The sequence below is a fragment of the Lonchura striata genome, chromosome Z (genome assembly GCF_046129695.1).
Source record: "Lonchura striata isolate bLonStr1 chromosome Z, bLonStr1.mat, whole genome shotgun sequence".
NCBI lineage: Eukaryota > Metazoa > Chordata > Aves > Passeriformes > Estrildidae > Lonchura > Lonchura striata.
The window spans coordinates 47,803,787-47,816,673 of NC_134642.1; the positions used below are offsets into that span (position 1 = coordinate 47,803,787).

Sequence of the window (12,887 nt, forward strand, 5' to 3'; positions counted from 1 at the left end):
AGTTTTATTTGTCTATTTTTTTCATATCCTTATTCTTTCCTCTTTTCACCTTTTTGTTACAGAGAGCTGGACCTTGCAATGTGTGTTTTAATGTCTTTTGCCATCAATGTGCAGTGCACTTTAAATATTCCAAGAGGAAATATGTGTTAGCAGTATTTTCTTTTTCAAGGACGAGGACTTGTATTACATTTACAAAATGTAGTTCCAATGGTATCTTTTTCACAGTGAAAAATTAAATGTGTGTTAAACAGAGGTGCTTTTCACTGCTTGTTCTTCAGTCAAATGTAAAAGATAAAAAAAAAAAGTGCTTCCTGTCTTTGAAACCATTTGCTTCATCCTTACTGCTTATAGATTTTGTCTGCTGTAAGCTATTAGAACTTCAGCAGTGTCTGATTTAGAAGCCCACTGCCAAGTTCCTCACCTTCTGAATCCCACTGGTGAAAATTAAGATTCTAGTCAAGAGACTGAACTTCAGTCAACCGTGATATTATCTTTGCTAATAAGATCTATTGCTAGAACTTGCTGTTATTTTTGTTATCTGATACTGTACAGAATAGAGAGAAGTACCGTGGTTTTCTTCTGTAGTATCAGTCTGCATGTTTTCCACCATTCCTTAATTAGGAATGTTGTCCTTACAATGTTAATTGCAGTGGGAGGGATTAAGGACATTTTAGTGAACAATATGCTAGACAGCACATATTATGGCTTGTCATTGCAAGGTGAGTCTGTACAGTGTGCAGTATTTCATTGTGGTACTGAATGAGTATTATGCTTTTATTGGTGATTTATTTTAATAATTTCAGTAATTTTATTTGTTCTTCTGCAGCCAGTTTAAAAGGTATTCATTTAGAACTTTTTTTTCCTCTTCTTGAGGTACGTTTTCTGTCCGATCTCGTGAATTGCCATGTAATAGCTGCACCTTCAATGGTAGCTATGTTTGAGAACTTTGTGAGTGTGACACAGGAGGAGGATGTACCCCAGGTAAGCAGAAGATCTGTAGACTTCCTGGGCCTGTTTCACAGCATGTCTGTACTTTTTGTTCTGTTCTTATGCTTAGAAGAGGGAGGGTTTAGGGAGAGCAACCTAAATGGATTGACACATAACAGTTTCCTGACCACTAGTAAAAGGAGCCTGTGGCAATTGGGAAATATGTGTACAGTAAGAAAGTATGGTCCTTTATAGTGAAGTGGCCAAATTGAATTTATTTTACTTTACTCTGGCAATTACAGTTTGCCTGGTATTTCTGCTGTACTGACAATATCCAGGAGAACTTTGAAAGTGATGCCATTTATCCCATTTTCTAATCTGCCTAACACAGTTCAAATGAAAAATTATACTTTTCAAGCATGAATATTTTTTCTCGTGCCTTGTCTATCCAGTCTGCAAATGCTGGTCTTTACATTCCCCCAAAACAACCTGCTGATGTTTTAAATTTAAATGTCTGTGTATAAAATCTGCTGAAGCTTACTGGTATACTCAGGTTTTGGTATATTGCCTTCCTATAGGTGCGATGTGACTGGTATATGTTTGCATTTCTGTCATCTTTGCCTTGGGTTGGAAAGGAATTATATGAGAAGAAGGATGCTGAAATGGATCGTCTCTTGTCTCAGGCAGAAAGTTATCTGAAGTAAGTTGTAACTGGTTAGAAACACTCTTTGGTATCTTTGTGTGAAGTAATAGTGTTCACTGTTGCTCACTTTAAAGTATTCTAAAGTTTTAGGTGTGAACCATTTTGTGGGGAAACAAAGCCCTAAAAATGCAGTAGGTGGAGAGTTTTTTGAATTTGAAAAGTTTTACGGTCTTGTCTAGTTTTAAAGTATGTTTAAGGTCTTGTTCTGCTCAAGCTGAAGCAGATGGAGTTGTGAGTGTGCTGTTAATACAAATAGATTGTTGCATCAGTGCTGTGCAGTGTCCATGCTTTCTGTCTGGGTGCTTCAAGTTAATGTTGTCAAGATCTGGTAATGGAGATACTTAAAGTACCACAAGCCTGATTTTTATTCACTGTAGTCTTCATCAGCTGAAGAAAATGAATAGTATACAGTCACAATAAAAACAAAACTGCTACTCTAAATTAGTCTGTTAAAGGTCAGATTTTCTCTCTTGTTTAAACAGACGCCGCCAGAAGATTCATGTACCCATGCTGCAAGTGTGGACTGCTGACAAACCACATCCACAAGAAGAGGTGATTAGACTTTACACTTCATTCCTTCAAAAAGATGGAAAAACAATTTTTTACTCAGGTGTTCTTTTATGATGAAATCAGAAGGCATCTCTAAGAGTATGAATCCTTTGATTTGTCTGCTGTTTGCTATTGATTCCAATAAGTTCTGTGTGGGGAGTTCTTTTCCAAGTATTGGGCCAAAATAAGAGGTTGAGTAAGAAGGAGGGGATTCTGTTTGCTGCAAGCCCCTGAGGAAGTTGTGAAGTAAATTGTAGTGTTTGATTTTGAAATTCAGATTACAGGGCTTCTTGTGTGAAACTGAGCATGTTGGGATATGGTGACTCTTTTAATACCACCAAAGAGTAGTGACTGTTCACTGCTGTAGTTTCTCTGGGACTCCTGAGATGCCTGTTGGTGCCTAGTAATTTAAAAAATTGCCAGGAGTTAAAGTTTACTAACACAAACCTGTATGGACGTAGGAATAGTTATGGCATTTAGAGTTCTTAAATTATTTGTTGGTTTACTGAATCAGCAAAAAACTTTGGTTTTTTTCTGCATGTAGGATGGAGTTTATACTTTCAGATAGTTCAGGTAACTGCCCTTTTTGTTCAGAGATTCAGCAGATGTAATGTTTTTCATCTTTCCCTTCAGTATTTAGACTGCCTTTGGTCTCAAATTCAGAAATTGAAGAAAGACCGTTGGCAGGAGCGGCATATCCTGAGGCCCTACTTGGCTTTTGACAGCGTTCTCTGTGAGGCACTGCAACACAATCTGCCTCCCTTCACACCCCCACCTCACACTGAAGATTCTGTATACCCGATGCCAAGGGTTATTTTTAGGATGTTTGACTACACGGATGACCCTGAGGTATGTGATTGCTGTGGGGAATGGTGAGTGAATTTCATAGTTAGGTTCCTGGGGCAATATTAGTGAAAATGTGATGTCTTCTCTCCCAGGACAGTAAGTGGTTGGAAGGTCAGCAGCAAAACTGAGTCTGCTGCCTTTTACCTTCACTTACTGTGGTTTTTGCAGTGAAGAAGACCATGAGTGTGTATTCATTCCACTCTATGGCTTTATTCTAGTCTAGTTTAGCTGGGTTTGTTTTTTTTCCAGTGATTCCACAAAGCAAAGGAAGAAGCAGATCCTTTGTGAACTTAAAATCATGTTCTCTAATTTTGTTCTTATCTCTTCTTTTAACAAGTCCTACTATTCATTTTGTTTTAAACATGGGTGAATCTGAGGTTTGTGTGGAAATGTGTCATACCAGCTTTTCAGCCCTGAAGGATATAGGGCATCTGAGACCTCATGATGTTTATATGGATGTTGGACTACTTTTTTCTACCTGTAAATGTATCTAAGAAAGCTTGTTGCCTGTGGTATCATTGCTTTAGCAGTGATCTTCATGAGTCTTCACTTTCTTTTACCAGGGTCCTGTCATGCCTGGCAGCCACTCTGTTGAGAGATTTGTAATAGAGGAGAACCTCCACTGCATCATCAAATCTCACTGGAAAGAGAGAAAGACTTGGTAGGAGGAGCTTAGTACTGGGGACTGTGGCACTTTTTAACTGCTACCATGGCTTTGGTGCCAGCGGGGATATGTCCTTCACTGGTTAGGCAAGAGTTCCAGACAGACGTTTCCTAAAGCTGGTGGTGAAAGTTTATTTACTGCATTTATCTGTGCTGAAACTGTTGCCCGGAATACTGTGTATCCATAACATCCAGATAACAGAGAGTCTGCATAATGCAGAAGGCAGTGGTTTCTTGGGAAGGGAATCCCTTGGTAATAAGGCATGTGCTGCAAAAATATGCAGACACGCCTTATTCCTCATGGGACCTCTCTGGAAAATACGGAAATGTGGCTGTGTTGTTCTTCCTGGAATGCTGATTAGCTGGGCCAGTGAGCATGGAGCGGGTCCATCTGCAGCTAACTGAGCATTGGTGTTTATGGATACCTCCTTGTTGTGCTTCCTGTGGGAATCGCATGCCAGATGTAATTGAGTTCACTCTGGGGAGTCACTGCAGGGTGAGATTTCATCAGTTTCAATTGAGCTGTGCCAGGAGGCAGTCAGGACGCTTTTCTTCATTTCTGCTCAAGCAGTGTCTGCTGTGGGTAATTGATAACCGAGATGGTTTGTCACAGCTGTCACACTTCTGTATGAAAACTAGCAAACATTGAATAATACGCATGAAATGGGTAGAAATAATGTTTTTGGTGATGACATGTGATAAAGTTTTGCAGTTGCAGCTGTTTGATCCAGCAGAAACTAGAAATTTGGTGTTGTTGCCATTACTGGGATAGTATTTCAGAGGAAAGTAAAAGACCAGGAGAGATAGAAGCTTTGCCAAAAGTATTGGTTTGCTTTGCACAAATGATAGGTGATAATGACCTGATTAAAAGATAAGGCATTTGAACCATGAGAGTTTCTTATATAAACCATTAGCTTAATTGGGCTTTCAAGTTATTCTGAACTTTTAATTGTTCAGGATATTTTTTCCCTTTTTATGTACACAAGCCATAATTACGGATCACTGTGACTTCTGTGCTAAGCCACTGTGGGTAGCAGGATAGTGTTCAAGGGATGTTACTGCTGCACAGAGAGTACATTATTACATATATCATAGTTTAGGTAGTGCTAGTGAGTCCTTTTGCTGTTTCTCTTCTTCAGTGCTCTTGAGGGTTGAATAACAGATTTTGGAAGGATTATTGAATTACTCAGTGCTGGTTTTATTTTGTATAATTTTATTGCTTGATTTTTATATCACATTTGCTATGTTATGTTTGAACTTAATGTGTCTGTGGTTTTACAGTGCTGCACAGCTGTTGAGCTATCCAGGAAATAACAAGATCCCTTTGAACTACCATATAGTAGAGGTATGGATTTTATAGCTCACCTCTTTGATGCTCCATTATTTCACAAGTAATACATCCCTGTTAGTTCCATTATAGGTTCCTTAAATTATAGTTTGATCTGGAAATCAACCAGAATTTTGTTAAATTAAACCAGCAGCTTTTAAATGAGCAGGTTTTGTACAGTTGAGTGATAGTCTTGTGCTTTTGTTGTCATTTTAACTTGGTGCGTTCCATTTTAAACTTAAATACAATAGGAAATGTGCACAAACTGAAATTCAAGGAACTAAATTTAAATATAAGAAAAATCTATTTTTAATGCAAAGTTTATTAAGCACTGGAAGAGTTGCAGAGTTTCAAAACCTAGCAGGACACAGCCCTAAGCAACCTGCTCTAGGTGACCCTGCATTATGCAGGGGGCTTTTGACTTGATGATTTCCAGTTAGACTCAGCCGTTCTGCATGATTTTATGTCTTGGTCTTTTAAATTATTTTGTCCTACTGGCCCTGGAAAAAACTTGTAATGAAGTAGCAACATGTTTCCTCCAGGACATTCTCCTTACTAGTGAATTCTAGATAACTGTTACATGTACCAGCAGAGCAATACAGATTTTCTTTTATTGCCTTCATTGAAAAGGGTTTTCAAGTTGCAGAGCCATATTCACTAGATTTCATCAAAAATTCAGAGAATTTAACAGAGTACAGTAAAAGCAACTTGTATAAAGGCTTTATAAAGAAGTAATTAGAAGTATGATTTTCAGAGCTGATTAGGACAAGAAATAATCCCATGTAGAATATTGATCTTGAAGTGGGATTGAGAATTCCTTTTGCCACCAAAGTGCCAAATATTCTGATTGCTGTGAAATTGTATGAGTTTTGGTCACCTCTGTTCTTTTTTTACTCTGAATTCAGAACAGTATTAAATTTATTACATTAAACAGTGTTAAAATTACAGAATCACAAGGTTGGAAGAGACCTTTGAGATCACAGAGTTCAACCTGTTCCCTGGCACCTCAACTAAATAATGGATCTGAGGGCTACATCCAGTTTTCTCAAACACATCTGGGGATGGTGACTCCACCACCTCCCTGGGCAGACCATTCCAGTACTTTATCACCCTTTCCGTGAAAAACTTTTCTCTCATATCTAACCTATATTTCCTTTGGTGCAGTTTGAGACTGTGACCTCTGTAGAAAGAGACCAAACCCCCAAAAAAAAGCCACAGCAGTCGCCAGCCCCCCTCAAGGGGCTCAAAGCCCCACAGGTCATTGTTCAGGGCCCACCCCCTGCAGTTAGGAATAATTTGAAATAATTTTATGTCTTAATATTAAAGCATATACAGTGATTTTACCTCCACTATCTTGAAGTGCTGTAAAAAGTGATGAAAAAACTAGAAGTGTACAAATTCTATGGCTAACACTGTAAAAATTCCCTTTTCTTCTTGTGAAATTTCTCTAAGTTTCAGAATGCAACTGATCGTCCAGTTGTTATTTCCCATCTTGAAAAACTCAGCCATTTTCTGCCCAACAGAGTTCTCCCTACCTTTTGGCCATATGTGTCTGAGCTAAATGTCTAAATTATGCTGACACAGAAAGGTTCCCCAGCATCTTACAGTCTCTTCATGCATTCGAGTCCTTCCTTAGAAAAAAAAGTCCCAGCTGTGAGATTCCTTAAAATCAGGGGGTTTTGGGCACATTGCAAAAGGCAGGCCTCAGAGACAGCAGGATGGTGATTAGAGCTAAGCAGTAGCTCTAAGATTTGTCAGCAGAAAAATTATACAAGAAGTAGAAAGAAAGGACAAATAGAACAATGGTCTGTGTATTAACACTTGGGTAGAATAACTCCCTAAGTTGCAGAAAAGTATATCTAGTGAGATATTAGGAAGGTCTAAGCTTAATAATGGAGCTCTGTGCGTTTTATCTTAAGGCTTACAGGCAAGTATTGTATTTGAAATAAGCGAGCATTGTTTTAACCAAAGGTACGTGTGCTTATAGTGGTTGGGTAGAACTACTGTCAATATGCTTTTGCTTTGTGAGATTAGTCAGAAAGCTTTTAAAGTAAGTTGTAACATTAAGTTCTTAGTCTACTACCTAAAATGTAAGCTACTAACATCTTCCCATTATCATAACCACGTAATGAGACTTGCTAAAAAATAAACACCTCAAGACACGTTCCTCAGTAGTCCCGTCCTATTTGTGATTTGTACATAGCCCCCAGCCAGAGATATCAGCTGATGTGTTTTCATTGATGTTTCTGAAATCTGTAAATTATATTGATTTCTTACACATATAAGATTTTTCTTATTAAAAAAAAAAGGTTCCTTGAAGCTTTATTCAGAAACTTAAAGAAACTGATCAACCATAATGAATCAAAGTTTCCAATTCCTTTGATGTAATTTAAATTTAGTTGAGTGGAATACAAAATAGGCAAAAACTAAGAGTTGGATGTTGTACAGTGATGACTTTTTTTTTTTAGCACTCGGAGGTTGACATGCTGTTATTATAGGCAAACTTTAAAATAAAGAAACACAAAAGCTGACTGCAAGATTATTTTCATGTTTCTTAGAAGGACTTTTCCAAGGGGTAGTGAGCATATGTTTTTGTTGTATGAAATGCTGGTTGTAATTCTCGGTTTAAAGTTGTGACTCTATTTATATATGGTTTTGTATAGGAGAAAAGAGGGCACAGTGGAAAAGATAAAAATGTAATTTTAATGCAAATATTCTTTTCATACTAAATGCTTAGGCTTCATTATTTACTACTCAACAAGATCAGATTGTTTCTGCATTTCTCAGATCATATGGTATCACTGCATTAGGGCATATTTTAACTGTGCCCATTTCTACAGTTACATGCTATGTTTGTTAGACATAATAGGTGTGTAATGCTGGTGTTGTACGAAATGATGAGTGTGTGATGCTAGTTAGTATGAAATGATAAGACCAGTTAGGGTGAGCTGTATTAGTATAGTGTTGTGTCACAACTGCCTCTTACCGGTTCTTTCTATTTTTCCTGGAATGTGCATTTTATATTGAAAATACAGGTCTTCTGGGATATGTAATTATTTAAGATTGATGGCCACTTTGAGAAGCCGAGAGTTGTGCAGGTCACAAAGGATTGTGCTCTTATTCTGTGATTTTCTCTCCAATAGGTAATATTTGCAGAGTTGTTTCAACTGCCGTCTCCACCACATATAGAAGTCATGTACACAACACTGCTGATTGAGCTGTGCAAACTTCAGCCTGGCTCCTTACCACAAGTTGTATCCTTTCTGTGCTCCTGACGAGCATTTATGAAATGCAGGCTTTATTCTGTTTGTTCTGTAGCTGATGGGACAGTAATAAATACTATTAATAGTTACAGTATTAATATTTCACAGTTTCTGCAAGAAACCTTTCCTGTAACACTTGCATTGCTTGTTGCATGATGTGAATTCTGTCCTTCTGGAAGAAGGCAGCAGTCTTGTTGCCATAATGGAAGAACAGGTTGGGATTAGAGGGTGGAACTCAGAATATTCTTTGCTTTTTCTACTGTGGGTTTACAGGATTTACCTGATTTTGCAGTAGGCTCAGGGAACTTCCAGTACAGAAAGCTGATGACATTCTATTAAAAACCAGAAAGGAAAAACATCTGACTCACCCTACTTGTTTTTTTTAAACCTTAATAAGAAACTTTAAGCTTGCACAAGCCACAGAAATGCTCTACATGCGTTTGGACACAATGAATACAACATGTGTGGACAGGTAAATATGTTTTGGACATCGTGGAGAACATTCCTTGATATCCAGTGAAGAAAACGGAGGCTGTGGAAAGGGTAGTCAGAAAGCCTTGTTAGAGCTACCTGATGTTATTCAAAATGTTTTGTGGGCTGTGGCTTTGAGTGCGCTACAGAGAAGGCGGAGAGGATTTACTGCTTGCCTCTCCCAGGAGCACCCCCCCTGCAGGCCACAAGTCTAGCTGTCTATGCAGGACAGTTAAGATTTTCCACGTTCAAAATTTTTCCATGTTCAGAATTGTTCATGGTTGTGTGGCAAGCACTCTACTACATGCTGTGACTGCTCCCTGGTGGTCAGGGACATGACTTGGAAGAGAAGTTAATGGCATATGTGCCACCCAGAGTGGTCGTGCTTTTAGCCTTTCAGTGAAGTCTGCATTGAGTAGGAGAGTGTTTAATGGCTCATTAAAAATGTGAAAGTTGTGTATTCACAATAAGTTTACATTTTAATTGTAGTTACATACTTCATCTCTTCATGTGAAATGCATGACAGGCTATTTGTCCATAACATCTTTATGACTCTCTAAATTCAGGCTTTTGTATCTGTCAAATAAATGCCTGTTTAATGCTGTAATAGCTTAAAGAGTTTAGGCTCATCTTGGAAAAGTAGAATGCATTTATAAGAAAAGCTCAACTGAAAGTTTTCCTGCACTTCTCACATTTAACAGCTTTTTTCTTTTTATTAAGATTTATTAACTGGTTTTCGCACCACTTGAGCAACTTTCAGTTCCGTTGGAGCTGGGAAGACTGGTAAGTTTCTATCCTTTGGATTCAATCCTTAATATCTTAAAACCTTGCTAAAACCTTAATATTTCAAACACATTCAGGAAGTGTCACAGTATGGTGGCGCTTATTAATGGTTTTCCTCTAGCTTGTCAGAGACCTTTTGTTATCTGTCCACCAGCACTCAGTGGCATATTATTTTGGTAATCTCTTTAATCACTGTATTGTCCCTGGTGAGCTTTGTGGTATATCTCAAGACAGCGTATGCATTCCTTAAAGAGGGGAAGCAGAAATGTGATCCCTGTAATCTGTCCTTCACTTTGTCAGTTGCTCATGAACTTTACAAAATGTCTCCTCATACCTTTTCTTTACTTCAATGGTTGTGCTGATTCTTCATATCCTGAAGTCAAGTCTGTTGTTTTGCTCTCTCCCCTACCCTAAACCTTTCATTATAACTTTTATTCTTGAGACCTTGTGGTCTTTTTCCCACCTACCAAATCCTAGTGCCTAAAGTTCCATCAGAGCTTGCCCTGCCATCTGTTCTTACTCTGCCACATTTTGAACCTGCATCTCTAGCAGGAGTTCTGAGCACAGGTTCCCTGAGATTTCCATTCCAGACACCCATGTAGCAAGGGAGAGTCCCTTGAGGCCAAGTCCTGCATGGAGTAGTTTCTATGGCCTGTGACTGTACCTGCTTTTCTGTAGGCAATCTGCCTTAGAGTCCTTGTTCAGGGGGTTCACCCTTCTGATAGGGTTCTTCAGCTTACTTAAGTTTCTTGCACTGTCCTCTTGTGGAGTTAAGTGCTTGGTGGCTATCCTGGCATGCATCCATGTTGACTGACCAGGCAGTGATTTATTTAAAAAATATGGATATTGATCTAGTACCGATATCCAACTGTGACGGACAAAAACTCACTAACAGTTTAAAGTTAGAAAGTGTATGTTTATTGCAATGCCGGGCAGTATGTGGGATAGCTCCCAAATACACGCTGCGGCTTCCAGGTGATTACAGAGCCCTTTTATCCATACAAGTATTGAATACCAAAATACAAATACATATTCATAATTTTGGCACATCCCATTCCTTGCTTCGTATGCTAATAATTTCAAAAGCTATTAAGCATGCATAGTTTGTTCCTTGAAATGGGTCGGTGGTCTCTTTCATGGGGATGGGTCCCAAAATGAGGAAGTAAATGAAGTCTTCCTCGTTCTTACCTTTCTACCTTTTCAATACAAATATGACAAATGAACTCTTGGTAAACTCCCATTCCTTGTCTTCAATTGGTTTCAGAACAGAGGAGGCCCACAATTGTCTTATGTTCCTAAAAGCTATTTGTCAGTTTCGATATTCTTCATTATAAACCCAGCTAACTAAACATTGTGCTGACAAGCAATCAATTATTAGTTAACTAATTTTAGTTTTTTAGTTTGCCTGGATATTCTTTGATGGCAGTGCTCTCTCTCACAAAGTGCCATTTTTCACAAATCTTGCAAGTAACTGTATTTCAGGCTTTTCTTAACCTGCAATGCATTTGAAATCAGCCAAAAAAGCTGAGAGAGAAACAGACTATGAAATCACTCAAGGTTCCTTTCCTAAGGAAAGGGAAATCCAGCTAGCCATAGCCACAAAATATTTTTAATGTGATGGAGGAAGGGAGGTTACTTGAAAATTTATCACACAGAGATGAGATTCCAGCAATGCCAGGTGCCAATAAGGAAGTAGTGATTAACTTGCCTTAACGCCTTAAAAATGCCTACACTCCAATAGTCCAGCACCCCCATTGTCTTCAGACTCTGGATGTTTTGTACTATCAGACCAAGTCAAAAAGACACTAAAAAGACTAAATGCTTGTGCTAAAAGCCATTGTATTTTGTCCTTTGATAGGTCAGATTGTCTTACCCAGGACCTTGAAAAACCCAAACCCAAATTTGTGAGAGAAGTTTTGGAAAAGTGCATGAGGTAAGTAAGATCTTTCCATAGTTGCATTCAAGGCAAAGTTTCATATGAATACTGTCAGAGTCCTTTCAACTTGACTGTTGTCTTGGGTACATCTGTTCTTACAATTAATTTTCAGGTAAAAGATTAGTCTATATGCTTTTTAATCTGGTTTACTTGCTGTAGGACACTGCTCTAAAGAGAGGGAGAAACAGGTGATGCAGACAGTAGTGAGCTATCCATGGATGCCGTAGTTACATAAAGACATGTTTCATCACAGGCATGGGAATAAATATAACTTAGGCTACATTCTTGGAAACTATTCAGCCTGCACAGAAATAGAGTGAACTGACCATTAATTGTACCAAAAATCGAGACTCTATTATTGATTTTTCTAGGTGCCTCTGATGTTCATTTACTTTAAATTAATGAACAACTGTCTAAAGAAACAAAATCTCCAAACCTAACAAGACTACATAGTCAGTATTTCTGATAAGTAGTCTGGGTTTAAAATTGTTGAGATTAGGGTGGTATACAAGAGAGAAAGAGCAAAATGTTGGAAAAGCCTATGTTATTCAGCATCTTATATGAAAACAATCAAGGTTTGGGTGAATTCCATATCCAAAGTGTTGTGCTGTACAGCAAATGCATTTTTTTTCCATTTCATTGAAAACTCTGATAGCAAATGAAGTCTTTGTGGGAGTGAAATGAACCTGGAAAGTAAAATGAAGATGTCTAGTTCAATATTTTTCCTGCTTTGAGTACTGACATCTTACTAGTTTTCTGCAGCATGTCACAGGTTTTTGCATAAAATTTCTTAGCAGGCAGCTTTTTCACAAGGCAAATTGTACAAAGATGGAACTCTAGCTCCATGGAGTTAAAATAGAAAGCATACACTAAAATAGAAAACATACATAGTAAGTTTAGTTTATTAGCTCTTACTACTCAGCAGAAACTACCATTCTGTTATATAGGCATCCTGAATCTTGTTCTATGAACATTAAATAAAGAAAAAGCATTATAAAGGAGTCATTAGCTGTGGTGTTATTCCCTTTTTAATTTTACTGCTATGGAACTTTTTATTTCCAGACTCTCCTACCATCAGCGAATAATAGACATTGTTCCTGCAAGTTTTTCTGTCCTCAGTCCTGCTAATCCAGTGTGCATTTACAAATATGGAGATGAGAGCAATAGTAAGTATTAAAATTATTGGCGGTCAAGTTGAAGAAGTAGTATTTCAGAGCAAGGGAGTACACTAGATTGACTGTAATATGAGTCGTCTTCATGGAAAAGAATACAGATCAAATAAATATACATGATTTTTGTATGGATAATTACGCTTCACATGAGCAATTAATATGTATTAAGCCTGTTTTTCTCTAATAGAATCCTGTCTGCTACTTATGAAGCAAAGAAAATCCAGATACATCAAGCTACTATTGCTGA

At 38.0% G+C, this 12,887-nt stretch overlaps 1 protein-coding gene across 1 annotated transcript in view; it reads left to right on the plus strand.

The window, feature by feature from the left end:
* NCBP1 (nuclear cap binding protein subunit 1) overlaps positions 1-12,887 on the plus strand; it is a 30,926-nt gene that overhangs the window by 2,411 nt on the left and 15,628 nt on the right. Inside the window, exons 5-15 of the mRNA XM_021537122.3 lie at positions 874-981; positions 1,506-1,627; positions 2,113-2,182; positions 2,813-3,028; positions 3,589-3,686; positions 4,970-5,033; positions 8,159-8,269; positions 8,686-8,750; positions 9,470-9,532; positions 11,391-11,465; positions 12,531-12,634. Coding sequence (XP_021392797.1) covers positions 874-981; positions 1,506-1,627; positions 2,113-2,182; positions 2,813-3,028; positions 3,589-3,686; positions 4,970-5,033; positions 8,159-8,269; positions 8,686-8,750; positions 9,470-9,532; positions 11,391-11,465; positions 12,531-12,634 — 1,096 coding nt within the window. The remainder of the gene's footprint in view (positions 1-873; positions 982-1,505; positions 1,628-2,112; positions 2,183-2,812; positions 3,029-3,588; positions 3,687-4,969; positions 5,034-8,158; positions 8,270-8,685; positions 8,751-9,469; positions 9,533-11,390; positions 11,466-12,530; positions 12,635-12,887) is intronic.